The sequence below is a fragment of the Colletotrichum phormii genome (assembly GCF_030913505.1).
Source record: "Colletotrichum phormii strain CBS 102054 chromosome Unknown BDP81scaffold_6, whole genome shotgun sequence".
Lineage (NCBI taxonomy): Eukaryota > Fungi > Ascomycota > Sordariomycetes > Glomerellales > Glomerellaceae > Colletotrichum > Colletotrichum phormii.
The window spans coordinates 445,414-470,186 of NW_026851448.1; the positions used below are offsets into that span (position 1 = coordinate 445,414).

Consider the following 24,773-nt stretch of genomic DNA (forward strand, 5'->3'; position numbering starts at 1 on the left):
CCCCTTGCTTTATTTGCTCATGAGAAACTGGGCAGCACATGTTTGTTTTTATTCTTTATGTTATCCGTGATATGGATTGCAGCAAGCCTTCATAGGTCTCATGAAGAGCTGATTTTCTCATTCATGTCTGGCCAACATTGACCCTACACGTGAACCCCCCTATTCCCCTCCACAGCAACTACAACATCAGTCCAACATATCTCTAATTGCCGTACACAGCCTCTCGCAGTGAGTTCCAGCCATCAGGCTTCCAAGGAGCCAAGAAAATGGCCGTCTGGGCATCCGCCGCAACTCCCGTCCCAGCATATGCCTTTGCCAAACTCTCCGCCTCAAGGGTACCTCTAGGCGGCGCTCCCTTCTTGGCCACCGTCAACGCCATCGCAGAAGCATGCTGCTCCCCGCTAAACTCAGCCAGATTCGACCAGCCGTGAGGCAGGTGAGGATAAAGCATGATATCCGTCTGGATCTGGGTCATAACGTCCTCCTCTATGCTTGTGTCCCCGAGCTTCGCGATAGCGTTCAGGACCTCGCCGATCTGCGACTGTTCCGCGTCCCCGACGTTGTGGCTGGTCCGAAGACCCTGCAGCTCGGACACGACGGCCTCGACCGACTCCTCGTCGTTGTCGAGGATGGCGATGACACCGAGCAGGAGGACGGACTGGACGTGGTCGGGCTGCTTCTCAATGACCTCGAAGAGCGCGCCGCGGGCCTTTTCGCGGGACTCTTCGGCGCCCGTGGCCCAGAGCACCTGCGCGAGAAGGCAGACGGCGTCGGGGTTGTCGGACTCTTCAAGGGCAGATTCGAAGCACAGGAGCGCCTCGTTGACGTCCTCACTGTAGTACTGCGCCAATCCGACGGTCAAGTGCGCCGAGAGGCGCGCCTTCTTGCGCTCTTCCTTGCTCAGCTCGTTGTCGGACTCGTCGGCGCTCAGCTGGATGGCCATCTCGCCGCACTCGATCGCCTGCTCGAACGCGCCCGAGGCGAGGTAAGACCGCGCCAGGTCGGTCTTGGCCAGCGCGAAGTGCGCGAGGGCCTGCGGGGACTCGGTGTCTTCGTAGTCGGACTCCAGGATGCCGCAGATCTTCTCGAGCATCTCCACTGCTTTGCCGGTATCGTGGGTCCGCTCCAGGAACATGCTCGACAGGTGTCCGTAGGCGAGGTCTTGGGGCTTCAGACTGTTTAGCTGACCAAGAGCAAAGATTGGCTGAATCAGGGAGGCGACGTTCGCGGATGTCGTGCCCAGGATGAAGTCGAACACCGCCACCGAGTACTGGCGTCTGGTGAGGACTGAAGACGCCTCGGCGATCTCCATGGCGTGCGTGAACAAGCCCCTGGCCTCCTTGACCTTTCCGTACAAAAGTGCCACGAAGCCCTGGCCGAGCCACGCGTGCGCGTAGTCGGGATCAGTCGATTGCGCCCTGTTAAAGGCTTCATTCGCGAGCTGCACGTCGTTCTGGAGAAGAGCCAGGGTACCGAGGTTGGTCCAGGTTGCCGGGCTTCTCTCGTTCAAGTGTAAGCTGCGGACGAACGAGTGCTGCGAGACGGCCGGGCTGACCTCGCTCGTCACGACACCCAGAGAGTTCCAGAAATCCGAGTTGCCGGCTTCCAGCTCAATGGCGCGCTTGAAGCACTTCATAGCCGTCTTCAAGTAAACGCTCGACTTCTTCCGGATGCTCGAGGGTAGGCAAATGTGAGCTCGGTGCTCGGCCCAGCCAAGGTTGTAGTATGCCACTGCTTGGGCATGCAAATCGTTTGCGGAAACGTGGATTGCCCGCTTGTGACACAAGAGTGTTGCGTGGATGCATCTTGTCAGGGTAACACCGAGTCTCTCGTCTTCAGAGAACAAGCCCTTTGCAGAGATGACCCCAGTTCCGACGTTATCCACGTCAGCAAAGAGATCATATGCCTCCTTGTCGCCGCTGTCGATGAGTGTCATGATGACATCTGCTGGGAAGTCGACTGCTCGGCTTTGCACTGCGGAGAAGACGGAACAAGCACCAGCGAGCGACTTCCAGAAGTTGAAGGTCTCGGTGACGCTAGCAGCGGCCTTTGAGGCAAAGTCTATCGTGTCGATGGCGAGGTGCACCGCCTTGCCAAACAGGCCCTTTTCTACGCTGTCAAGAGCACTGTCGACCATGGTCTGTATCAGGGCAATGGCAACTCCGTCCTCATCAGGGCGGCCGTCGATGACATCCTGGTAGAGAGCGATGGCCTCATCGAACTCAGCCAGCTCACGCTTCACATTAGCAAGCATGTACTTGGTGAACCAAGTGTCGCCCAGAGTCTCCGCAGGCGCAGTCTCCTCTAATTTCTGCGCGTTGAGAATCGCCTTGGTAGCTGCGATGTACCGGCCGGAGGAGTAGTAGCTTTCGCCCAGGCCAACCCACGAGTGGTAATCCTCTGGGTGGATTCTCAGTGCAGATTGGAAGGACACAATAGACTTGTGAAAGTCCTGCTTGTTCAGCTCTGCCACACCGAGGGCGGATAAAGGCCAGCTGATACCCTTCCTCTTGGAGCCCGGGGGCGGCTTAACCTTTCCAGAATCAACCACACGTTGAGCCACGAGCTCGACTCTGTCCCAGTCGCCTTCGTCGGCAAAGGACTCGGCAAGACGCTTGGCGGCTTCGACTTCGGAGGCAGAGAGTTCCACAGCCTTCTGGAAGCAGCGTCTGGCTCTCTTCTTGTCCTTGGCGTAGTCGGCGTAGTAAACACCGAGACTCGTGTAGGCGGGCGCAAAGTTGAGATTGTTCTTCAAGGCGTCCAAGAAGTACAAGTAAGCGCCGTTGCGGCTCTTGCGGGCTGCCTTGGATGTATCAATGTTCCAAATGCAAGAGCCCAGACGGTACTGTGTTTGTGCGAGAAGTTCCTTAGAAGGCGTTGGCAACTCCTCAATTAGGGGCAGCGACTCCTCCAGCTCTGCCTTTGCGGTGTCATAGTCTCCCTTGAGCGCCTGAACCCAGGCAGATTCGGTCTTAACCCGCAGGTTGGACGGATCTCTCTTCAGAGCACGTCCAAAGAAATCGATAGCGTCGTCGTAGTCCTCCTCCTCTTCGTAGATGAGACCGACACCAATCAATGCTGGAGTTGACGACGGATCATGTGATAGAACCCCTTCAAACAGCGTCTTTGCCTCAGTGTGGTGTCTAGGCGACTGAAAGAACACCAAGCCTGTTGCCAAGTACAAAGAGAAGGCATCATTGGTATTCTGGAACGTCATGCCAGTCTTGTTTCTCTCCGTCTTGATGTGTCCCATCGACTTGCGCATCAGCTCCACCGTCGTTTCGTGTTCCTCCAAATGCTGGTAGTACTCTCCCATCAAACGATGAGCGAACAGTGAGTTGGACGTAGTGATGCCCTCCGTCATCATCAGGATTCTATCCTGTTCCGTGAGCGGCACCATAGATACGCCACCACCCTCATCGTCCTCGCTCTCTTCCTCAGTTTCCTCTGCTTCGAGAGCTGCGGGTGTTGGCTTGGGGAAGGGAGAGATGCTACTTGTCAGAAAGCCGGTGATGACTTTGTAGAGATCGGTCTCTGGGAAGAATGAGCAATAGTCTCTCAGCATATTGACGTCCCATTCCTTGATCTCTTTTGCGTCCTTGTAGTCAATGGCAATCTCCCAGGCAAGCCGGAAGGGGTGCTTGATGATGACCATGTCAAGCGCCAGTTTCAGGACAGCTTGAAGAGCCTGACCCTTTTCCGGGCCATGTGGTGCAACCAGCAGACGGTCATAGCAGTATTGAAGAAGCTTTTCTTCATACTTTCGCCGGAGGTCGTCATCATTTGTCCAGTTGATCAGCTGGTGGTAGACGAACTCCAGCTTGCTCTGAGCCATGACTTCACGCTTGACCTCAAGAGTGACCTCGGCCACGCGTGCGCCAATCCTTGTCCGTCGTTCGCCAATGAGGGTGTTTATCCGCTTCTTCTCGTCGACCTCGATTATTTGTGCCATGGTCTCGTAGGTTTTGGCCGGGTGCGGGACGCGACCTTCGAGAGCAGGGTAAATTGGACTTCCGGGAAGGATGACACTGAGAGCTTCGACGTATTGCGACGTATCCCCTTGAGACCTCGCAAAGTCAATGAACTTATCAATGACATCTTGGCACTTGTACATGTCTTCTGCATCTCGGTAAATCTCAGCTAAGCTGATGGCGGCCTGCTGGTAGGCGGTTAAGCGTTTGCGGTCCTGCTTCTCGTAGAGCTTGATGAGACCTTGCCACGCCTGGCTGTCCTTCGGTCGTAGCGAAGCCGCAGACTTGTAAGCCTTCTCTGAGTCATCGACGCGGTTCTTCTTGTCGAGGGCAAAAGCAAGGAAGATGGTCCTGTGAGCGGTGTCAGCAGCAGCCTTGGTTGTGGAGGCGCGGGAAATCCCATGAGCCCGTACGCTTGGTAGTTCTTTGGCTCTCGCTCAAGAAACTCAGTCGCCTTCTGGATAGCATCATCCCATTTTTGCTGCTTCACAGAGTCGCCAATGGCCTTGAGTACGGCCTTGGCCCCAGACATCGTGGCTAGTGACAGATATCGTGAATCATGAACGTGAGGTATTCTTCCAAAGGTGGGGCATCACCGTGGCGCTGGAAGGCCGAGGGTGGCAGGGAGAAAGAAGGCAAGGAAAAGAAGAGAACGAGAACAGGAATGTAAGAATTACGATCGTCTCGTAAATTGATCCTGGCCCGTTGCGTGTCGGTGAATGAAGTGAGATTTTCGTTGGGACCTTTTCTTGCAGTAAACCCTCGTATGAGAGGCTCAGTGAGGCATGAGCTGGTGGTGAGCGCTACAGAGGGCAGTGCCCCACCATCAACACCTCCCTTATTACATCATGCCCCGCTTTGAGCATAGCAGCTATGACTTCCCGATAAGATAAGGGATCCAGTCCACCTCATCTGAGCTGGAAGGCTCTCAGATCACGACTTTTCTACATTAGGTAGCTTGAGTTATCCCAAGCGTCCACCAATAGCTTCACCATGTTCTCCTTCACATTCATTGATTTAATTTTCACTTCTCAACTTTGGGACTCCAATAAAATCGCCATGAAACATTCGAATCTACATCTTTAAAGAAGGGGTATCTCGACGAGAACATAACTTACACTACATATACACGCGACTATTCCCCTTCCGGAACTGAACCAATACCTGAGTGGGTTGACTCTGACTTGCTCCACAACCTCATGAGAGTGCTCCTCCTGCCTGATCCATAGGATGCGTGTTCACTCGAAGTCGATGACCTGGTGAAGATGGTGGACGTAGATGCATCGCTAGACTTTCGCGAGGACGTTTGCGAATACTGTTGAAGAAGTCGCTTAATCTCCGACCCAGCCAACCCGGAATTGGAAGCCGCCTGAAAAGCGTTTCTGCCATTGGCATCAGTCAGACGAGGATCGGCTCCGTGAGAAAGCAGCACGTCGATCATTCCGATCTTGCGGGAACTTCTTGTTGCGACAACCTGGATCGCGGCAATCAATGGAGTGCACACGTTATTGTTGCTCAAATAGGGAGAGTATTTCTGGGCTCTCCTCGTCTGGTGGCAAATATTGGGGTCGGCTCCTTCGCCTAGCAAGAACCGGACCATCACCTCGTTTCCCATCTCGCAGGCCATATACAGCGCCGTCTTTCCCGAATTATCAACGAGATCCAACAGGCTGGGCGTATCCTTGAGGAGAAGTCGGGCAACGTTGACACCGCCGGATTTGTTCTGGCATCGGTGCAGGGGACTCAGACCTGCACTATCACGAACGTCGGCCCGCGCGCCCGTCTGCAACAACAGCCCAACGCTGTCACGGTTTCTGGTCGACGCGGCAAGCAGCAAGGGCGTCGGCAGACCGACGTTGCCCCCGTTCTCGAGACTGACCACGTGTCCCACCATTTGCCTCAATACCTCGAGGTTTTCGTCTTGGATGGCCTTGTGGAGCGGCGAGGTTCGTGTCATAAAGTCGCAAGTATCGAAGCGGAAGCCAGTTGGGATATCGATATCGAAACCGTTCTCGCGACACCATTGAAAGGCTTGAGAAAGCTCGCCCATGGAAGATGGTCTCCTGGCGTCTGGCATAGAGTCTGAATCCGGGGCCGACGCCGGACGACTTGTCAACGGAATGATGACGTTGTTGACCCAGACCTCCACACCCCGCGCTTCGTCAAACGCTCCATCAAGTTGCAGAGCCTTGATGTACAAGTCTGCTGTTTCTTGTACCAAGTCAACCGGAATGGGTTCTTGATTCTTTCGGCCCTCGAGAGCCCGACTAAGAAACGTCTTCGCCTGCTTCAAATTACCTAGTCTGATGTAGAGGCTCCCGAGATCGTGGTATAGCCGACTTCGCCGTTCGTCATCCCGAAATTCTTCGGGCTGCTTTACCTCCTCTTGAAGCAAGTCCTGCAAGATTCCTTTGGCCTCGGACACTTCCTCTTCTGTTTCGCTTCTCAAAAGGATATCGGCAAGTCGTTCTTTCATAACAGCTTGTTGAGCAAAGCTAAATTCGACATCATATCCCGGCTGGCTGAGTTGCTCTCGTATTTCGATGCCCCTCTTCTGATACAACGAAGCCCGGAGAAATATGCCGCAGTCCACCAAACGATCGACTATCTCTTGATTCGCGTCGTACTGGTGGCTGAGGATGTCTTTGCTTGGCCCGTCTGGATGTTCGGGCTCTGGGTCCCAGTCGTCCGAGTCAACGTCGCCTGACGCTTGCTTAGAATCTTGGTCCTTTCCTGATGCCAACTTGGTGAACGACGAGTTAAATGACAAGAACGAGTGGTGTTGGTCTGCATTCTGCAGAGTGACTGCGGCCGCCACCTCGTCGGCCGACATTCGCCATGCTTGGATCTCTTTCGTTACAGAGAGAGATTCATCCAACCTCGTATCAGTTTCGTCGTCCCATTCAGTGGACGGTCGCCTCTGACCCGTGCTCGTACGCGAGATGAGGTTCGCAGCCCGGATTTCGTCGGTCAAGTTTCGGATTGCAACATGCACCTGGTCTTGAGACTTCTGCTGAGTCCATAAGGAGCCGCTGCTAGAGTCAGTCATCGGATCCACCAAAACGTTATACTCGAAAGGGCTCACACACAGTGACAAGGTTATCAGACTGAGTTGAAGAACTTGTGTATACGAGGTAATATGAGAAACCAGATCGCGAATTACAACCGACTTCAACGTCATGGTAAAGCTCGCCCTAGCTTTGTCGATCGGACCCGGCTTTTCGTCTAGTTCTGGCAGCTCTTTCTGCAGTCTGTCGAGCGATGAGCGGCATGATTTTAGAATCTGGTAAATATCTTGATGGTGCTCTCTCTCAAAAGAAAGTTGTTGCGGATGCTGTTTAAGAATTCGAGCTACGTTGCGCAATGCGGCATGTAGGTTTCGAATGGTCTCGTGGAATTCGCAGATGCTCGATGAGATAGCTTTGCTCTCTTGGACGAATTTGCCGGTGCCTTCTACGATCTTGCCGGCTATTCCAACCATCTGCAGAGCGAAGGCGGCAATCGAAAGGGGATCCATCTTGATTCAGGTTTACAGCGCTGTGCCCGACTTCCTGGTTATTCAATCACCTAAGCGGCAGCCGCGTCCATTGACTTCGCGGTAATCGATACAGAGGGGCCTTGGGCGTTGAATGATGAACATGTTATGGGGTCGTGGGACGGGCTCGTTGTGCAAAACGACAAGCGTTCAGGTGAAGAAGACGCAGTACCTAGACGACCGAGTAGTGGAGGGTAGGCATTGAACACCCTCTTCCATCCGTCGATGAGGTAAGTCTGCCTGTGTTCCCCGCGATCGACAAATGATACCCCCGAAATGAGTCTTACTCGCTGAGACACACATCGCTGTCGACAATCTGGGGGGCATAGCCACGAAGAGACATATCACGAGCGTAGGGCAGACTGCTGCCGCAGTCGGTGTAACCCAGATTTCAGCTGGTCCTGCCAGGCTGGCTCCTCCAGAATTACTTCTTAGATGCTGTGCCCCTCCCACAAGTCGATGGTCTCACTTCGCACTCAACCCGGGATTGAAGTTTCTTTCTGCCCACTCGAATGGCACGCAGCGACTCTATACAACGGGCCCCCGCGGGGAACCTCGCATGACCGGGGTCTACCCCGTAGCGTGGGAGCTGATGAAGTAGGCTTATTCCACTTCAATCCCGGTTGCCAAGCTTCACCCCGACGTTGTACCCCGAGCCTGTGGCGCAGCGGAATACCAGGCGATGAACAAGATGTGTTCTGTTACCACGCAACACACTGTGATGACAACTGGATGCTCGGTGATCTGCACCTTGCAGCCCCAAACTTGCGTTGTGGACGTCGATTGGCTTGAGCAAAGCCACAGGGTAAGTGCTGCCTGCTGCCAAACATCTGCAGCCTCCTCCCGTATTCGGGTTTTGGTGTACAAGAAACGCAGCGTCTGCGGGTGAGATCAGTTGCGGGTGCCCCAAACGAGGCTTCTCCAGGGCTTCACGACTTCTAGAATGGCACATTGAAATCCCAAGAGTCCATCTCGTTGGTCAACGTCGTCCTCGATATTTCAATAGTCTAGGACGTTCCTCCGTGGTCCGAACAGTGCCACCCGCCATCAGGCTGAAGTCAGTTCCTCGAAGCTTCTTCCATTGCCTTGTACCTAGGAGGGTGGATGGCAGGGAGGTAGAAAGGATTGACTCCGCCTCCACACTCACAGCCCTACATGGGGGACCAGATACCCCCTCGCTTCCCTCTACTCCGCATCTGGTATGTACGAGTAGACAAGTAAACGTTACGACGATCGCTCACCCGAAGGATGGAGATGACGGACCCGTGCATGGCTGCCATCTGATTGTGCGACGCCAGCCGAGGAAAGCCTGCGAGACAGGTCTCAGTGAGACGCGGGACGCGGAACGCTGTTACTTGATCCTATTGGGGGCCATGAGGTCTTAGATGTTGGGCCATGGTTCGTGCCGTTTCGCTCGCACGACCATAATGACGGTGCCTTATATGACTAGAGAGCCTTGCTTCTGTTGACTTAATACCCGGGATGGGCCTGGCTCACAACTGATCTCAGTCCTATGCTGGCTACTCGTGATGCTACCTATCGTGCTATTATTGATGAATGCCAATTAAGCCCGCAATTTCTCGGTACGATCATATTGACAACTTTATGTCTGATATCGACACTCTCGGCCAGGCCGAGTCTCATTCTGGTCATGACGGGGTGGACAAACAACGAACCCGCCACCGACAAATCAGCAACCGGGCGGTAATCGAAAACCCTCTCTGTAAGATCCATCTACAAGAGTTCCAGACCTTGAATTACACTACACGGAAGCCCCTAGCCTTCTAAAGACTACTCCTCTTGCTGACCTAAATATCTCCTCTAGCTCACTATACCGACGAACAGCTCGAGGCAGATGTCACCTCTTTCGCGGAGAGGCATCTGAACGTCGACAAGGGGCGTTTGATACGGGCTGCACGCGTAGCAAAGGACATCAAACTCTACGACGAAGTTGCGAGAAACCCAAGCGATGCAGCAGGAAAGGAGCTTCCGGTCCAGCTGACGCCAGAGGAAAACCGGGCACTTGTTCGGGAACGCGATGTCCCCTTCAGCGAAAAGGGGATGTGGACCATCATCATCACAGTATCACTCGCAGCATTTTTACAAGGTAGGTAGGCGAACGCGTCTTGTCTTTTTTGGCGTGATATCGGTCATGGGCTGATGATGACTCTCTAGGCCATGTGCAGGCGTCATTCAACGGCTCGTCTCTTTATGACACGGAGTTCGGACTGAACACGACGGCCAAGGGAAACGACAACAGCGTGACGGGAAGCCACGCTGAATTAGGCATCGACGACTGGAAACTGGGGGCTGCAAATGCGTCTCCTTTCTTGTTCGCCGCGGTGCTGGGCTGCCCTCTTGCGCTGCCGGTAAACCATTATCTCGGTCGTAAGGGGGGTATGGTGGTGGCTGCCTTTCTTATCTTGGTCAGCTCTATTGCTTCGGCCTTTGCGACGAACTGGGTGCATCTATTTTGTATTCGACTGGTGAATGGGATAGGTTAGTGTACACACCTCCTCTTCAAGATATTACAAAGCTAACATAGGGGAACAGGTATGGGTCTCAAGGCCGTCAGTACTCCTATCCTCGCCAGTGAGACCGCGGTCGGTTTCTGGCGTGGCACCTCCATTCTTGCATGGCAACTATGGGTAGCCGCAGGCTTAATGGTCGGATTTGCCTTCAATTTGATATTCGATACAGCGGCCAACAAGCGGCTTACCTTCCAACTCATGGTGGGCGCGCCAATGGTCCCCGCACTTGCGCTGCTCGTTCTGGTCATTTGTTTCTGTGAAGAGAGCCCGCGGTATCTGATGCGCGTGTCGAGTCCGCGGTACGACCCCCAGCGGGCCTACGAGATTCTCAAGAAGCTGAGGAATACTGAGCTGCAGGCTCTCCGGGATATATACCTCGTACACAAGTCCATTGAGCAAGAGGAAGTGCCGGGCGGCGTCGCGAACCTCAAGTACATACCGGGATTCTTCTCGACTGTAGTGGGATTCTTGCGGCAGTGGAGGCAACTGTTTCTTGAGAGGCGGCTGAGGAACGCATTGATTAGTAGCTCGACTGTGGCGCTTGCCCAGCAACTGTGTGGTAAGATGAGAAGCCCCTCAAGTGTGGTCAGGTGTAGATGAGAGCCGCGCTGACCGGATAAAACAGGAATCAATGTGCTGGCTTTCTACTCGGGCACGCTCTTTAGTCGTGCCGGCGCGGTGAAGCGGGATGCCATGTTCTTCAGCTTGGGTTACGGAGCCGTCAACTTCATCTTCGGCCTACCGGCCATCCGAACGATCGACACATTAGGCAGACGGAAATGGCTGATTCTGACTCTGCCCGTAATGGCACTCTTCATGCTTCTCGCAGGCGTCTCCTTCAACATACACAACCCGGATGCGAAGGTCCCGGTGGTGGCCCTGTTCATCCTGCTGTTCGCGGCCGCGTACTCACCCGGTCTGGGACCTATCCCGTTCACCTACGCGTCAGAGAGCTTCCCGCTATCGCACCGCGAAGCCGGCGCCGCGGTCGCTATCGCGGTGAACCTAGGCTTCGCGGGTCTGCTCTCCGTCTTCTTCCCGCGGATCAATTCCAGGCTGGGCGATGGCGGCTCGCTGTATCTATTTGCGGGGCTGAACATCCTAGCTCTGGTCATGGTGTTTTTGCTGTTGGAGGAGACCAAGAGGCGCAACCTGGAGGATCTGGACCTAGTATTCGCTGTTTCCAAGCGGCAGTTCGTCAAGCATCAGGTCGTTGAGTACCTGCCGTGGTTCTATCGGCGTTATGTCCTGCGGAGGCGCGAGTACAAGCCGAGTCTGTACCTTGATCTGATTTGGGGGACTGGAGGCGATGAACATGAGCGGACGCGAGTGAGAGATCCGGGACGGATGAACGGGGAGAGGGATGATTCCGAGTCGGACGCAGATAGCAACCACGCCTAAGGTACGGCTGAAGAGTGTGTGAATGGATGGACGATGAATTTTGGGGATTGCAACAGGGTTGTGGCTGAGTTTACGAAAGCGAGGAAGCGAAGTGGTGGTTTTCTTATTAGCTCTTTGGCGTGAAACTGGCCCACAAATCCTCATCAACTTTACGCGTATACGAGTCAAAGTGTGTTGGACTTATTTCGTGGCAATGATACCTGCTTTTGGTACAATTTGTAGAAATATCAGAATCGAATACGCATAGGCTAAACTTATACGAGTGATGCAGTTGGATTGTTGAATGGTGGTGTCGTATAAGGTATCCTACTTGAATCGTAGTGCGTACCTTATTGCGTGTAAGTGAGGTGCTCGGGGAAGAAGCTGGACCTTACTCCGGAGCCAGCGGGCCGTCTAGACCCACCTCCATCTCGTCAAACCCCCGACTATTTGGCGGCGTCAGCCCGGAGTTCAAGCGAGAGCCGACGCCGCGGTGCCTCCGCCTGACCCCCGCTAGAATCCCTTGGGAAGGGCTCCCATTGGCTCCGGGGGTCACAGGTGGAACACGAAAACGAGCGAGGGTGGCAGGTGCAGTCACGCAGACGCTGTTTCCCACCTCACAGGCTCATGCTGCATTGTCCGGGACTCTGCAGGGCGTTCAGATGAAGGCTGCGGCGTTGCGCTATGGTAGGCGTGACGTTTGTGACTTTCTCTTAAAAGCCCACGACGGTCTGCTTTTCGTAGTTGTCGAGCCTAGTGGGTACATGTTTTCTCCCTCTGCTCTTCTTTGACTTGCTTGCTTTGTCCTCTAACTCAACTCGTAGCTACGGAAACAAAAACAGTTCCATTGTTCAACGGGCAGCTCCAAGTAATTACTGCTCGGCAGGGGGAGGCATTTGTACTCGCTGAAGGCAAAGGCCCCCGAAGGATTTAGCGCTTGGCGGTCGCTAAAGCCGTACGCTGGGCCCGATAAGGTACCTCCACCCGTCGACTGACATTGCGCATCCCGCTAATCAGGGCACCCCGTCGGGACGTCATCGAACCGTCCCAATTATTCCAATCTCGGACCTTTAGTGACCCGTTCAGTCCGCCGTCGTCGCTCGCTCGCTGCGTGTGCGTGTCCTGGTGCTCTCCTATCTCGAAACCCCAAAGCTGCTTTCTCTCTTCCCCCTCCAAGCTCCAGGACATCGTCATTGCATCTTGGCGGCAGAGCGAACGAGAAGCACCGCTAGATCTCGAGAAAAGCAGCCCTCGTCATGTCCACATTCCGATTGACAATCGAAGACGGCCAGTTCCGCGACGGCTACGGTAGACAAGTCGTGCTTCGAGGCCTCAACGTCGCCGCCGACGCCAAGCTTCCCAGCGAGCCCGACCAGCCCTCGCACATCGGCGATGACTTCTTCGATGGCGACAATGTCAAGTTCCACAACCGTCCTTTTCCCAAGGACGAAGCCCACGTTAATTTCTCGAGGATAAAGCGCTATGGATACAACACCATCCGCTACGTCTTCACCTGGGAGGCCATCGAAGCCGCTGGCCCGGGACGCTATGATGAAGAATGGATCCAGCACACGATTGAGATTCTGAGGATAGCCAAGGAATATGGGTTCTACATCTTCATGGACCCTCACCAGGATGTGGTATGTTCGACCGTTCTCTCCCCCATCATGTGGGTTCCGAAAGCTAACAAACCCTACAGTGGTCGAGATACTGCGGTGGTTCTGGCGCCCCCATGTGGACTATCTACGCCTGCGGCCTCAACCCGCAGAGCTTCTCCGCCACCGAGGCCGCGATCGTGCACAACACATACCCGAAGCCCGAAGAGTTCCCCAAGATGATCTGGTCGACAAACTACTGGCGTCTCGCGGCCGCGACAATCTTCACCATGTACTTTGGCGGCAGGGATTTTGCGCCAAAGTGCATCATCAACGGCATCAACATCCAGGACTTTTTGCAGGGCCACTTCGTCGCCGCCTGCGCACACCTCGCGAAGCGCATACACGAGGCCGGTGACCTCGAGAACGAGGTCGTCATTGGATGGGAGAGCATGAACGAGCCGGGCTGCGGTCTGGTTGGTTACCAGGATATCGGCATCATCCCCAACGCGCAGAAGTTGAAGAAGGGCTCGTGCCCGACGATCTGGCAGACGCTCCTCACTGGATCTGGCCGCGCCTGCGAGGTGGAAGTGTGGGACATGGGCGGCATGGGCCCGTACAAGGTCGGCCGTTCGCTGATTGACCCCCACGGCGAGATGGCTTGGCTGCCCGCCGACTACGATGACTCGAGATATGGCTGGAAGCGAGACGAGGGTTGGAAGCTTGGGGAGTGCATCTGGGCCCAGCATGGTATCTGGGACACTAACACAGACACCCTGGTCAAGAAGGACTACTTCTCCAAGAACCCTAGGACCGGGAAGACGATTGACCACCCGGAGTTTACTAATACGTATTTCATGGACTCGTACCGGTTATACAGAGACGCTATCCGGCCTATTCACAAGAACTGCATTATGCTGATGCAATACCCGACACTTGAGCTGCCACCACAGATCAAGGGCACCGCCGACGACGATCCGATGATGGCGTTTTCGCCGCATTGGTACGATGGTATTACTCTCATGACAAAACGATGGAACAGAGTGTGGAACGTGGACGTTGTAGGCGTGTTGCGTGGGCGATACTGGCATGAGGCGCTTTCTGTCAAGGTCGGGGAAACTGCTATTAGAAATTGCTTCAAGGACCAGCTTGCGTCCTTGCGGCAGGAAGGCTTAGACAGGATGGGCAACCACCCATGTGTTATGACAGAGTTCGGTATCCCATACGACATGAGCAACAAGAAGGCGTATAAGACTGGAGATTATTCGGACCAGTCAGCTGCCTTGGATGCCAACTACTTTGGTGCCGAAGGCTCGGGTATGGAGGGCCACTGCCTGTGGGTTTACGTTGCAAAGGTAAGCTGGCCATCTTTCACACGCGATGTCACCCTAGCTAACATGAATCGAAGAACACACACGAGCACGGCGATCTTTGGAACGGCGAGGATCTGTCAGTCTTTTCACTGGACGACAAGACACTACCCATGTCGCCTCTCCCCCGCAGCCCATCACCCAACCCGTCCTCAGACCTCAAGCGCAACTCCATGAGCAGAGACGTCCCCGATGAGTCGACCGTCACGCCGGAAAACCTACAGAGCACAATTACGAACCCGTCGATATCATCCGCCCCCTCCAAGGACCCAGAGCTGACCAACGCGCCGGGCCTCCGCGCCGCCGAGGCATTTGTGCGGCCGTCCCCCTTCGTCGTGGCGGGCGACGTGCTGGAGTATGGCTTCGACCTGCGCAGCTGCACGTTTACGCTCAAGCTCAAGGCCGCGGCGCCGCCATCCGAGGAAGCGCCGACAGTGGTGTTCTTGCCCGAGTTCCACTACCCGCAGGATAACTGCACGGTCGAGGTGTCGTCGGGCAAGTGGGCGATCAGCATGGACGACGACGAGGGCCCGCTTGTGCAGAAGCTCAAGTGGTGGCACGCGGATGGGGAGCAGACGCTTCGGGTCACGGGGTTGGTGAGGCAGCATAACATTGTCGAAGGGTCCGAGGAGGATATGGGATACCTGGAGCAGTGCCAGCAGAATTACGCTAGGTGCAGCGTTATGTGAAGAGTGGGTTACGGCTGGGATGGGATGGAACGAGTTGTAAGGCGAGGATTATCCAAAGACACGAATAGGGTCCCCCACGCGGCCCGCCTATGATGTGATGGTCAAGAGGTGGTTATTGCAAGCATATTTTTTCTTACGTTTAAAGCAATGAGGAAGAGGAGGTATTTCTTGGGGCTTTCAAGGCACACCTCTGGCTACCAGGGAGTTGATAAAGAGTATTACCTTTTTTTGAGATGTAATACCACTTCGTAGTTGCTCGTGACACGTTGAAATGATGGTGAACGGAGCGTGGCCTCACCCACTACCTCTTCCGACATCAAAAGATTATCCAGATCTGGCAAGCGAGGCAAGACAAGCCGAAAGACAGTGCAGAATCCGACCGATATTTCCCCACCACCTTAGTAAGACTACCCGTACATTAGTCTTTGATGACACGCATGTCGTTTATGAGCTAACTTTTGCGCTTAGCTGACTTGGCTACCTTACCGACCTAATCTTAGTAGTAGGTATTCACTCCCCCATGACAACGGTTATTCGGATAGGAACAGTAAAGCGGCAGATCTTTTTGCATTGAAACTTTCCTCGCCCTTGGTGGTCCACCAGGAAACTTGTCTCATGCTTGACTGATGCAGCGATGACGTGCGTTTGTGTCGGCTGCTCGGGGGTTGGGTGGTTCATGCACTCCCGGCTCCCGGCGGCACGGGCTGTAACATGGCATACCGTGGGGGAAAGGGGATGCAGACAGTTTGGTCTCCAACCTGGGTGAAAGAGAGATGAATAGCTACACGTTTACCTGGTCGGCTAAAAAAAAAACAAAAAAAACATACAACACCAGGTATTCGCTGATCGTCACCGACTCAACTACTGATCTGGCCCTCATCGGCTTGTCTATGGGAGAGCGGACGGGATCCCGAATTTTCCGATGGGTGTGGTCGTATGTGCTTGTGTAGACAACACAGTTCCATTATATTGGGAAGGGGGAGGGTAGAGAGGAGGTTGTACGTAGCGATGAAGTGTTGTAGGGCTGGGTGGCTGGGTGGCCTGGGTTCTGAAGTTCTTTCCTTGGGACTTTGCGAGTGAAGCTTCGGGTGAGTATTTGAGGGAAAGTCGTGGACAATAACGGAATGATTGGTGTTGAGATGGTTGTGGGCGGTGGTGGTAGTGACTGGTATTGTCTCATCGTGGAGGTAGACTGTCCTGATCGCATCACAAATGTTCATCGTCGATGACTTGGACAGTTGTGGATATTGGTTTCAGTGGTGGGGGATGACGTCGGCCAGCTGGGCCGTTTGGCCGGCGATGAACGAACTGTTGCCGAGAAGGGGATGGTAATAGTAATTGTTATAAGTGTGTTTGCTATATGTGGTGAGTATGCAATACGGGGGTATTTGGGCCTTGAGAGGGAGGGATGAGCTCTGCTGAGCGATTCCGTTGGAGGTTAAGTACAGTATATGAGAAGTTATTTTGGTCGAGACACAGATATTTCTAGTACGGAGTGTGCTTTTTTGGAAAGTGAAGTTTGAGTGAAGATCATGGGTTGAGGGCTTGTGGCTACTTTTTTGAGGTTGAGGCTGAGAAATGTTCAAGGTGAATAGGTCCTGCGGGACCGGGGGGCGGGGATTTAGGTCGGCGGCCGGTCTGGGGTGGACCGCATTGCGGTACGGGTACTTTGCACGGTTGAAACTTGAAATCACTCTGGGCGTTGAATCTGTTCTCACAAAGACAAAAAAGGACAGCAGACGCTGGTAAGCCGAAGGTGGGAGGACGAGGTGAGCCGGAGACATTGAAGCTGGCGCTTGTCGGATTCTGGCGAATGGGACGTCGAGAGCGATGCGGCCGGTTGGCTGCATTTTGCGAGAATCGCGGCTCACCGGTTCGTCGGTCTGGCGGCGGGGAGGTTGAAGGAGCGCTTGTGTGTCTTGCTGCTTTAAGTGCTGTAGACTTGGCTCTGGCTGTTTGTTGGTGATCATTTAGATAGAGCTCGGCCGGGAACATTGCTGGTATTTCGAGTGCATTCAGTACTCCGTAGAGTCCGTACAGTCTTCATACCGTTGATACTTGGGCAGATTGTACTTAGTCGCTCATGCGAAAACGACGAGTATGTACGGATATGTTGCATCTATTAGTTGTGCATCTGAACAGCAAGCCCCTTACTTTGTGACCTGCAAATGACTCTTCATCTCCATCGATAACAGCAACCGGGAGTTGAATTTGTTGATATCTCGTTCAATTTGGAAAATCTCGTCCAAAGGCCCAAACGGGGCCAAGTTGAAATGAGTTGTTCGTGTTAGAGCGGCAGGTTAATAAGGTAGCGCGAGGTGGGCACCCGCTACCCGGCCCCATGCAAACCTGGGAGGCCCAAATGAAACAGACGGGGCCCTGCGTCGGGTCGCGGGTGGATTCATTGATCTGGGTCTAGCTGCTTTCTCGCGGAGTGGGTGTGTCTTACTCTTGAATCTTGCGATGAGGCTGGAATTGGGTTTAGCTGACTTGGAGAAGACCATCCTGGTGTATCTGTGCAGTCAGTACCTACGGAGTACTACAGACGACGGGAGAAAGAATGAATTCCATCTCTTCCAGCTGAGTAAGCCGGTGTAGTTGTGATGAGAACGTACCTTTCGGATGTCGTGTGCTTGAGGAAGGAATCAGTCAAGCAGGCAGGTAGGTCCCTTCCATCTCGACCAATGGTCTGCGGGGTACTTCCCAACTTCCTTTAGGTGGTTGCACTGCGCGCCGAGAACAAGACGCAACTTCTTGGACTTGGACAAAACACCACGAACACAGAAACACCACGAACACAGAAACACCACGAACACAGAAACACCACGAACACAGAAACACCACGACACATGAGCATTGTCTTTGATCACACTACTTGTACAAGCTGTTTCCGACGACTCATACGATTGACTCCCCTCAACGCCTTGCTGACCCTCGTCGAGTCCTCACATCTCTACAAAGTAACCGTAATTGCCTCTTTGTCTCATCTGCGCCGAAGCCCACACCCAGCATCTCACGAGTCGTACTCTTCCATCCTGCGACCTGCGCAAAGGTCGTTGTCGTAGGCTGTACGAATAGCCCCTCGTCACACACTCACAGTGCCTTCATTGGCCCGGAGATCTGCACGGTACATCCGCCCCCGCCAAAACTCCTGCGTGGGATAACGCACGCCAGAGCCGAAGCCAACGTCCACTTCCCACGCCAGTTTCGACTAGTCTCATCCCATCTGCGAATCCTCTGCCGCCACTCGCTGCAGTCAACAGATACCCTGCCAACACTAGCCCAAAGAGTTAGACGCACCTCGTCGCGGCCCAGCCTCCAGCTTCCAGCATTCACACACATCCACGGCAGCTCCCTGGGCCTTTCTCTAAGCGCGCTACCAAGTACCTACTCACGGCACTACCTACTCGAGGTACTCGGCCGTCCTCTCTCTGTGGGTTTGTCTGCTGTTCTGTCTCTATCTGCCCGCCTTTGCACAACATACCGGTACCCTGCCAGCCTGCCTATCCACATCCGTAAGCTGAAAGACATTGAACGGCTGCTACCTTACATTCACATACCACCCACCCCTCTTCAAAATCCCCCATTTGGTCGTCGTCTTCTTCTTTTCAACATTCCTCCAACCTGACGAATTCCTCCAGAAATACCTAGCGCGCCCGCGAGAGTCAAACCCCAAGCAGCTGCTCGCCAAGACGACCAACACGATCTACGATATTAGGCATAACGCCCTGGTGCCAATACAGCGACGGTCGCCGCCTTACCGCAACATGACTACGGTCTGAAGGCCCGCTCGCGCCCACCAGCCCACACCACCACCCCTGCCATGTGCCGCGTACCCATACCATCCATACCTGGCATACCATGAGCACCAGCTCGCGCCAACGCTCTGCGACCAGATCTGATACCCACGACCGAAATTCGAGCCCATTCCCATCTGTGCCTCGATCCAGAGACGAGATACACAATCTCGACGGCTTCGTCTTCAACGTCAACGATTTGCCCACCCATACCTCGTCCACCTCGACAACACCAAAGATCCTGTCCTTAAACCTCAACGGTAACGGCGCTCTCTCGCCGTATCCTCAGCCGAGGAACTCCAACTTTCTCTCCGCCGGCGGTCTTCGCCCAAGGGCCTCGACTGCGAGCTCCGTTCCGACCACTCCTCTACTCGGACTCGATCCCGCGAGGCCAGCTACCAGAGCTGGCCCGCATCCCCCGCCGGCAATGTATCAAAACACCCAACGACATGCCTCGTCGGCCGATCCTTCGAGACCCTTCCAGGTCCCTCCTCCACCGCCGCCCATGTCGCCGCCCGTGCAAGGCCAGATGAGCAACATGATGTCGATACCTCCTCCGCCTCCGAGGTTCCCTTCTGCTCCTGGCGCAACAGGAGGCAGCGGGATGATGCTCCCACCGCCTCCAGGACCACCGCCTGGAAGCGCAATGGCCGGCCAGGCACCATGGCACGGCGCCTTTGGGCGCATGTACGATGGCCGCGGCGGCTTCAATATGCCACCTCCCCCGCCGGGACAACACCAGGCCTACAACCCAAAGTTACACGCGCAGGTTGCGACGGGAACGACACTATCAATACCGCCCCCACCTCCACCGAACGAACATGTCATGTCGGCAACCTACATCCCACAAGGCGACACGTACGGCGAAGGGGTTGGAATACCTGGTCTGGGCGGCTTTGACGAGAATGCGACATTCTCGGCAACCTCCCAGAGCTCATGGCCTACCAACAGTCAGACTAGCGGCGATACGGCAATGACCACGCCGCAAGACGATGTGTCAGGAGGGAGGGACAGATTGTACGCTCAAGCCATGCACAGCCGTGGGATGTCAACGACCTCGAACGCTACGACGATCACGTCAAGCATCCACCCAGAGCTGGCGGCGCAATGGCCGTTGGATAAGGTGCTGTTGTGGTTGGCTACAAACCAGTTCTCCAAGGACTGGCAGGAGACTTTCAAGGGACTTAATCTACAAGGTGCTCACTTCCTTGAGCTCGGCAGTATGCACGGCGGTCGGGGGAACTTTGGCATGATGCACCAGCAAGTGTACCCAAGATTGGCCGTCGAGTGCACAAACAGCGGGACGGGCTGGGATCAGCCGCGGGAGCGAGAAGAAGGCAAAAGAATGCGACGTCTCATAAGAAGCATCGTAACCGGCCGGCCGGCTGACCCCTCCAAAGTCTCGTCGCATGGCCGGAAAGAGTCAATTAGCCACGGCAATAACTTACCTAGCGCTGGGACGGATATGGCAGAGTCTCCCAACGTGAGTATGATTACCCGTGTGGGTGAACACCCAAAGACTGATGGACGGCAGACGCCTATCAAAGCGCCGGGGCCTGGTTTTGGCGGCCGTCGATTTTCGCAAACGAGATCGACGACCATGCCGACTCTGAACAGCACCATGAGTTCAGATTCAAGTCACAGGAACATCATGAAGCAAATTGATGTGGACGGAATCCGACGGCAAAGTCCAAATGCCAGCGAGTCCGGCGAGGGCACATTCCGTCCACCCCCCGTACGAACCGACAGCCCAAACGGCAGCCCACATCCTCAAAGTGCTTCGCTGTTTCCCTCATCCGCTGGCAACCTGTCAGCTTCTCCTCATTCAACCAAGTTTGGACACAGGTCGAGGAATAGCACAGATTCGGTGTCTTCTAACGCCGCTATTTACGGGTCAGGTATCCCACCTGAGGCTACCCAAATGCTGCGTAGTGGAATGAACATCGCAGACATTATTCAAGCCACTAGAAACGGCGAGCCTCGGCGGCTCGGACAAGACGGAGGGCGTCCGTCGCCGCAGGATTCTACCGGCGACCGGTCAGCCGGCACTGAGCCTCCGTCCTCTGCTAAGGATTCTAAGAGTTTCCTCAGTCTCAGCTTCTTGTCGAGGAAGAACAAGCAAAAGAAAGAAGACGGCTTCCCAAGCCCTGACGACATGGAATCGCCAACGTCTCCAGCACTCAGCTTCAAGCCTCATTCTTTTGGCTCTCGCTTTGGAAACAACAGCGAAACGTCTTTGGACATTCGACCTGGATCCAGCTTTGATGTTCACGAGAAGGATTCGGCCAAGTCTAGACGTCCTGGCCCTAACAGAGTGTTCGCACTGGCCACCATGGACGGATATAACTATCGCATGTGCGACATCACTGAGGCCGAGTCGGCCATGGACCTTCGCCTCATTATATGCAGCAATTTGGGTCTGATGGATGCCACGACATCTCAAATTTACCTCACCGAGCTTGGCAAATCCAACCATGACAACCCCCTGGACGACCAGAAACTTCTCAATAATCGCAAGCATAGGGCTGACGCAACAGGCACCCTCAAGTTCTTTATTCGTCAAGGCGGACATGCGTCTCAAGGCTCTAGCCACGCTAATGGAAACGCAACGCATACATCCCTTGACGAGGAGGCATACAATCGACTGAGCGGGCTGTCGCGGACAAGATCCAGCTCTTCTCCCCCGACGTCGAGGCAAAACAGCATGGCCGGCGAAAGGGTGGATGACAAGATGCTTGCCCAAGAGGCAAGCGAGTATCGTGCCGAGATGGAGCGTAAGCAGCGCGAGTACCTCGAAAAGAGGCGTAAAGCTGCTGGTTCCGGCAACACGCCAGAGAGTGCTACTACGCCTTATGGCATTCACGGCAGGACCGTCGACTTCGATCAGCCACGTCAATCGCCGTATGAGGACAAGAAGCCGGAAGTGCTGTTCCCTGTACGGAAGCCTCCGGCGCCGCCGAGTGACCCGTCAGCTACCTTACTCAAAGCCAACTCATTGAGTCGGAAGACGGGGCACGCAATGCGGTCTTCTGCTGATGGGGCTCCTACGCCGCGACGGCCCTCGACTCTGTTTGAGGACATGGAGCTCCCCGGCCAGAATGGAGACCGTAAGAAGAAGACTTCGAGCCAGCCTGGCGCCGGAATTGGTGCAGCACTCGTTGGCATGGGCCGAGGCCTTGGGGCAGTTGGTGCTAACGCCAACCGAAGATCAAAGTCGCCCAACCGAGTGTCATCGCAACCAGCTCTAGGCAACGAATACTCAGACCGAGGTAAGGGAGCTATTTCATCTGTTGACTTTGCAAAGTCGTTTTCGGGCCGAGACAGCCCTCAATCAGCGCTGTCGGGCTCGCCCGGCACTCTGACCTGGAGTCGCGGGAACATGCCCTTCTTTGTGCCGGACTACTCTCCCGAGGGTACTCCGATTCCGCGGCGGCAATCTAAGAAAGGAATGGCAGCTAAAACAAACCAAACAGTACACAGAGTTGCGTCGCGAGAGATCAGCCCCAGCTCCATGAACCCCCCACACTTCCCTCCGAGTGCACCACCCCAACCTCACCGTCGCAAGTCTCACGGGCCGGACTTTGATTTCCTTGAATCCGAGGTCAGCTTTGAGAAACCTGCTCCGCCACCCGCTCCAGAGCGAGGTGATGATTCAGGAGATGACTCGGATGATGGCCTGTTTGCGATTCCCATCGCTGCTGCCAAGCCCAAGCCGACAAAGATCACTCGCATCTTTGACGGCGACGATTCGCCGGATGAATCGACCGATAAGCGGCCAAACTTGACGGTGAATACGTCTAGATCTAAAGGAAAGCAGCTCTCGGTGTCTTTCACATCCCCCAAGTCTCTAGGCAGTGCCAGCAACAGAACTCCCGAAGGCGAGGAGGATGACGCTCTTATGAGTGCAAGGAGCGGTAAGAGTTCACGCAGAACTCCAAATACGCCCCAGTCGGAGTCGGAGGATAGCAAATTGGGCAGGAGGAAGTCTTTTGTCGAGAAGGATGTCTGGGCCAACCGTCCAACAACTGACGCCCTTATCAACAACCTCGACGACTTCTTCCCTAATTTGGATCTTGATATGCCCGTACTGGAAGAAGGCGAGGCAGAGGCCAACCCTCCCTCCCCAATTGCCGAGGGAGAGGAGAAGGAAGTTTCAAAGCGTCCCGCGCCACCTCCGTCACCACCGAGTCTTCGTGCGGCCATTTCCAACAACCGGTCGTTCTATAATGACAACGATACGCTTGGGTCGGATGAGTCTACTCTTAAGGCACTTGAGCGTCCTGCGTCGGTCGCGTCGGTTGCACAAAGGAGTGTTCGACGCTCGGGCGGTCTGGGCCGGATGAAGTCCATTCGTGAGGTTGCCCGCGGCGCTCATGAAGCTAACAAGCGGTTCACCACGACGACAACCACACAACCTGGCCAGGCTACCCAGAATACATCAGTACTTATGAGGAGAAAGAGCACAAAGATGTTCAACGCCAACATTGTGCAAATTCGGCCTGATCAGCGAGGCAGTATGGTCATGCCGCAGATTCCCCAGGACACCATTCCCAAGCGCCAGACCACGTTCCGGTGGTTCAAGGGTCAACTTATCGGCAAGGGTACATATGGTCGTGTCTATCTTGGTATGAATGCCACGACCGGAGAGTTCTTGGCCGTCAAGGAAGTCGAGGTCAACCCCAAAGCTGCGCAGGGCGACAAGGCCAAGATGCGTGAGCTGGTGGCAGCTCTCGACCAGGAAATCGAGACCATGCAGCATCTCGACCACGTAAACATTGTGCAATACCTTGGATGCGAGCGTAAGGAGACCTCCATCAGTATCTTCCTCGAGTATATTTCTGGTGGCAGTATCGGATCTTGCTTGCGCAAGCACGGCAAGTTTGAGGAGTCTGTCGTCTCATCCCTCACCCGGCAGATGCTTTCTGGTCTTGCATACCTTCACAGGGAAGGTATCTTGCATCGCGACCTGAAGGCCGACAACATCTTGTTAGATCTCGATGGTACTTGCAAGATTTCAGATTTTGGTATCTCAAAGAAGACGGACAACATTTACGGTAACGACAAGTCCAACTCGATGCAGGGCTCCGTCTTCTGGATGGCACCGGAAGTTATCCGCTCTGAGGGCAAGGGCTACAGTGCCAAAGTTGACATCTGGAGTTTGGGTTGCGTTGTCCTGGAGATGTTCGCTGGCCGACGGCCCTGGTCCAAGGAGGAGGCTGTGGGAGCCATCTACAAGATCGCCAATGGAGAGACACCGCCTATCCCCGACGAGGTTCGGGAGACAATCAGTCCGTTGGCCATCGCCTTCATGTTGGACTGTTTCACTGTGTAAGTCTCGTCCTAGCTGGTTACCGAACCATGACTAACCTCCGATTAGAAACCCGCTGGAGCGGCCTACAGCAGATGTCCTACTCTCGCAACATCCATTCTGCGAGCTGGACCCTAACTACAACTTCTTCGATACGGTGTTGTACTCCAAGATTCGTGGCAAAGACGTCTAGGGGAGAAAGGCTTTGAGGAGCTCCCGTTAGTGAGAAAGGAAAAAGGATACGTGAGTGGCAGTGACCGTATCACGGCGAGATTTCTTGGGCGGGATTCGTCGTATGAACACTTGCTTTTGGGACGCTCATTGGTCGTTGCAGCGATGGCGCAAGGAGGATCGCATTCGGTTCGCTGGTTTTTCTCGCAGAGCGTATGCTGTTCTTGGAATTCGTCTGCTTCTTGGATACTTGTTTTGAGTAGAACGCGCTTGCTGAGAAGCGCGGACTCCGCCTGGGACTCGGGGCTGGCGTGGTATATATCAACGAGGCCAGTAATTACACTGAACTGTGCGAGACAACTCAATCGCGACTGAGATATACATGTATTTTACATGACTGACCTTGTCAATGATGTTTCATGCCAG

The 24,773-nt window shown here is 54.6% G+C and overlaps 6 protein-coding genes across 6 annotated transcripts; 3 read left to right on the top strand and 3 right to left on the bottom strand.

Moving 5' to 3' along the window:
• Positions 1–202: 202 nt before the first annotated feature.
• Positions 203–4,503, bottom strand: BDP81DRAFT_315371 (tetratricopeptide; the record flags this gene model as incomplete). The annotated part of the gene is made up of 2 exons (XM_060584085.1): positions 203–4,322; positions 4,385–4,503. 2 exons carry the CDS (start codon positions 4,501–4,503, stop codon positions 203–205), a joined length of 4,239 nt encoding a protein of 1,412 aa, XP_060447330.1.
• A 472-nt stretch (positions 4,504–4,975) lies between these two features.
• Positions 4,976–5,791, bottom strand: BDP81DRAFT_422538 (uncharacterized protein). Its single transcript, XM_060589999.1, has one exon. The coding sequence runs from the start codon at positions 5,596–5,598 to the stop codon at positions 5,107–5,109; it is 492 nt and encodes a 163-aa protein (XP_060447331.1). The 5' UTR covers positions 5,599–5,791; the 3' UTR covers positions 4,976–5,106.
• On the bottom strand, positions 5,779–7,152 carry BDP81DRAFT_298459 (uncharacterized protein; the record flags this gene model as incomplete). The annotated part of the gene is made up of 2 exons (XM_060583110.1): positions 5,779–7,003; positions 7,061–7,152. Coding segments are annotated over 2 exons (1,317 nt in total), but the record flags the coding sequence as incomplete, so codon positions are not given.
• A 1,959-nt stretch (positions 7,153–9,111) lies between these two features.
• BDP81DRAFT_314837 (uncharacterized protein) lies at positions 9,112–11,438 on the top strand (the record flags this gene model as incomplete). The annotated part of the gene is made up of 5 exons (XM_060584034.1): positions 9,112–9,229; positions 9,332–9,613; positions 9,682–10,005; positions 10,060–10,596; positions 10,663–11,438. The coding sequence occupies 5 exons, from the start codon at positions 9,112–9,114 to the stop codon at positions 11,436–11,438; spliced, it is 2,037 nt and encodes a 678-aa protein (XP_060447333.1).
• A 1,074-nt stretch (positions 11,439–12,512) lies between these two features.
• BDP81DRAFT_190448 (family 5 glycoside hydrolase) lies at positions 12,513–15,207 on the top strand. The gene is made up of 3 exons (XM_060582403.1): positions 12,513–13,057; positions 13,117–14,367; positions 14,421–15,207. The coding sequence occupies exons 1-3, from the start codon at positions 12,674–12,676 to the stop codon at positions 15,069–15,071; spliced, it is 2,286 nt and encodes a 761-aa protein (XP_060447334.1). The 5' UTR covers positions 12,513–12,673; the 3' UTR covers positions 15,072–15,207.
• Positions 15,208–18,932: 3,725 nt separating this feature from the next.
• BDP81DRAFT_314162 (uncharacterized protein) lies at positions 18,933–24,369 on the top strand (the record flags this gene model as incomplete). Its single annotated transcript, XM_060583972.1, has 2 exons — positions 18,933–24,196; positions 24,246–24,369. 2 exons carry the CDS (start codon positions 18,933–18,935, stop codon positions 24,367–24,369), a joined length of 5,388 nt encoding a protein of 1,795 aa, XP_060447335.1.
• Positions 24,370–24,773: the final 404 nt, after the last annotated feature.